General features: G+C 15.0%; 1 protein-coding gene across 1 annotated transcript; it reads left to right on the top strand.

The window, feature by feature from the left end:
- Positions 1-353: 353 nt before the first annotated feature.
- Positions 354-1655, top strand: PGAL8A_00358700 (conserved Plasmodium protein, unknown function; the record flags this gene model as incomplete). Its single annotated transcript, XM_028672635.1, has 1 exon — positions 354-1655. The coding sequence occupies one exon, from the start codon at positions 354-356 to the stop codon at positions 1653-1655; it is 1302 nt and encodes a 433-aa protein (XP_028529168.1).
- Between the last annotated feature and the right edge of the window lie 148 nt (positions 1656-1803).

Raw genomic sequence — 1803 nt, 5'->3', positions numbered from 1 at the left:
ATTATTTTATTTTATTTTTTTTTTTTTTTTTTTTTTTTTTTTTTTTTTTTTTTTTTTGTGAAAGTTTAATAATCTTTTTTCATTTTTTTTTTTTAATATATAATTAAAAATTTGTATCTTAATCAACTCTATATTTTTTCCTAGATATTTTTAATAAAAAACGAGAATTCTATATTTTATATCATATATATATATATTTACCTTAATATTTTTTTTTTGTGTTTATTTTCCTAGATTTTTATATTTCTATGTTTTATCATTTCATAATTAATATTAAATATTATTAATCTTTTTATTAAAATATCACATTATGATTAAATATTAGTAAAAATTAAAAAGTTGCATAAATAAAAATGAAAAATTTGGCATCCTTTTTATTTGAAAAAATAACAATTCCAGATATAAATACTTTTATAATTTTAGATATAATAATAAAAATAATAAAAAGTAGAAAAAATAAAAAGGAGAAAATAAAGAAAGTCTTATACTTAACAAATAAAACTCTAACAGATATATTCCCTCCTGACTTCAATTTTATTTTGAATTTTCTAAATTCATCTCTTGAATATAATAGGAAGTGGAATATACAGAAAATAAAAGGTTACAAAAATTTAAATAATGAAGAAAATAAAAATTATTTTAATTTTAAAAGTAATTCTAAAATAGATATAGAAGAGTTAAAGAGTATATTAAGAAATATACACATAAAATATATTCATGAAGAAACACATTTAATGAAACTTTTGTATAAGTTAAATGAACATAAAAAATATAATTTAATAATTATTAATTTAGCTTTTTTTTTTGTTAAAGATAAAAAAAAAATTCAAATACTTCTTGAAAATATATCTTCCGAATATAAAATAAAGAAAAATACAAATATAAGTTTGAATAATACTAATGACTACATAATTATGAATAAAAATCATTCAGATACGCAAATTGAAAATGAAATATGTGATAATATATTTTTCAAGAATGTTTTAAATATTCATTTTCATTATTCTTTTTTTATTAATTTTTTTGAATATTTAAATAATTTAGATGATTTTTCTTTTATTTTTAATTCTATAGAAAAAAAGGAAAAAAAAGAGAAATCAAATAACACATCACAAAAAAAATTATTAGAAGAAGATATAATTCATTATGAAGAAGAACTGAAAAATAAAAGAAAAACTAAAAGAAGAAAAATAAATTATTCTAAAAAAATTTCTGAAACAACACAAAATAAAAATATACTTGATGAAGAAACTTTTGATAAAAAAATAAAATTTAAAAATATGGACAAAAATGAATATAATGATAGTATATATAATATAAATTATTATCACAAAAATTATATCAATTCATTAAATAGTAAATATCATCCTTCTATAAAGGATAATGGTAATATTTCAAATTATAATTGCGAAAATTCTTTAAAACACAATTTTGACAATTATTTAAAATTTAATTCTGATATTTCCCTACAAGATGGTTCTAACAATTCTTTAAAAAATAATTCTAATAATTCCTTAAAACAAAAGAAAAAATTGAAAAATAATTTATATATCTATGATATTATTCCTAATTCAGAAGTATATAAAAAAATGTACTTTAATATATTATCAATGAACTTTAATTATACATATTTAATTTCCTGTAATTTTTCTTAGATTTTTTGTTTCTAATAAAATCAGAAATTTTTTTTTTTCATGTTTTTTGTATCATTTTTTTTTTTTTTTTTATTTTTCATAATAATTCTCATTTTAATTTTAAGTTTATTATTAAAGATTTCAAAGATTATAGAAAAGAAAAAAAAAA

This window comes from Plasmodium gallinaceum (assembly GCF_900005855.1).
Source record: "Plasmodium gallinaceum strain 8A genome assembly, contig: PGAL8A_v1_98, whole genome shotgun sequence".
Taxonomy (NCBI): Eukaryota; Apicomplexa; class Aconoidasida; order Haemosporida; family Plasmodiidae; genus Plasmodium; species Plasmodium gallinaceum.
Note: the sequence above shows the minus strand (reverse complement) of the source record. Positions and strands in the feature narration are given on the sequence as shown.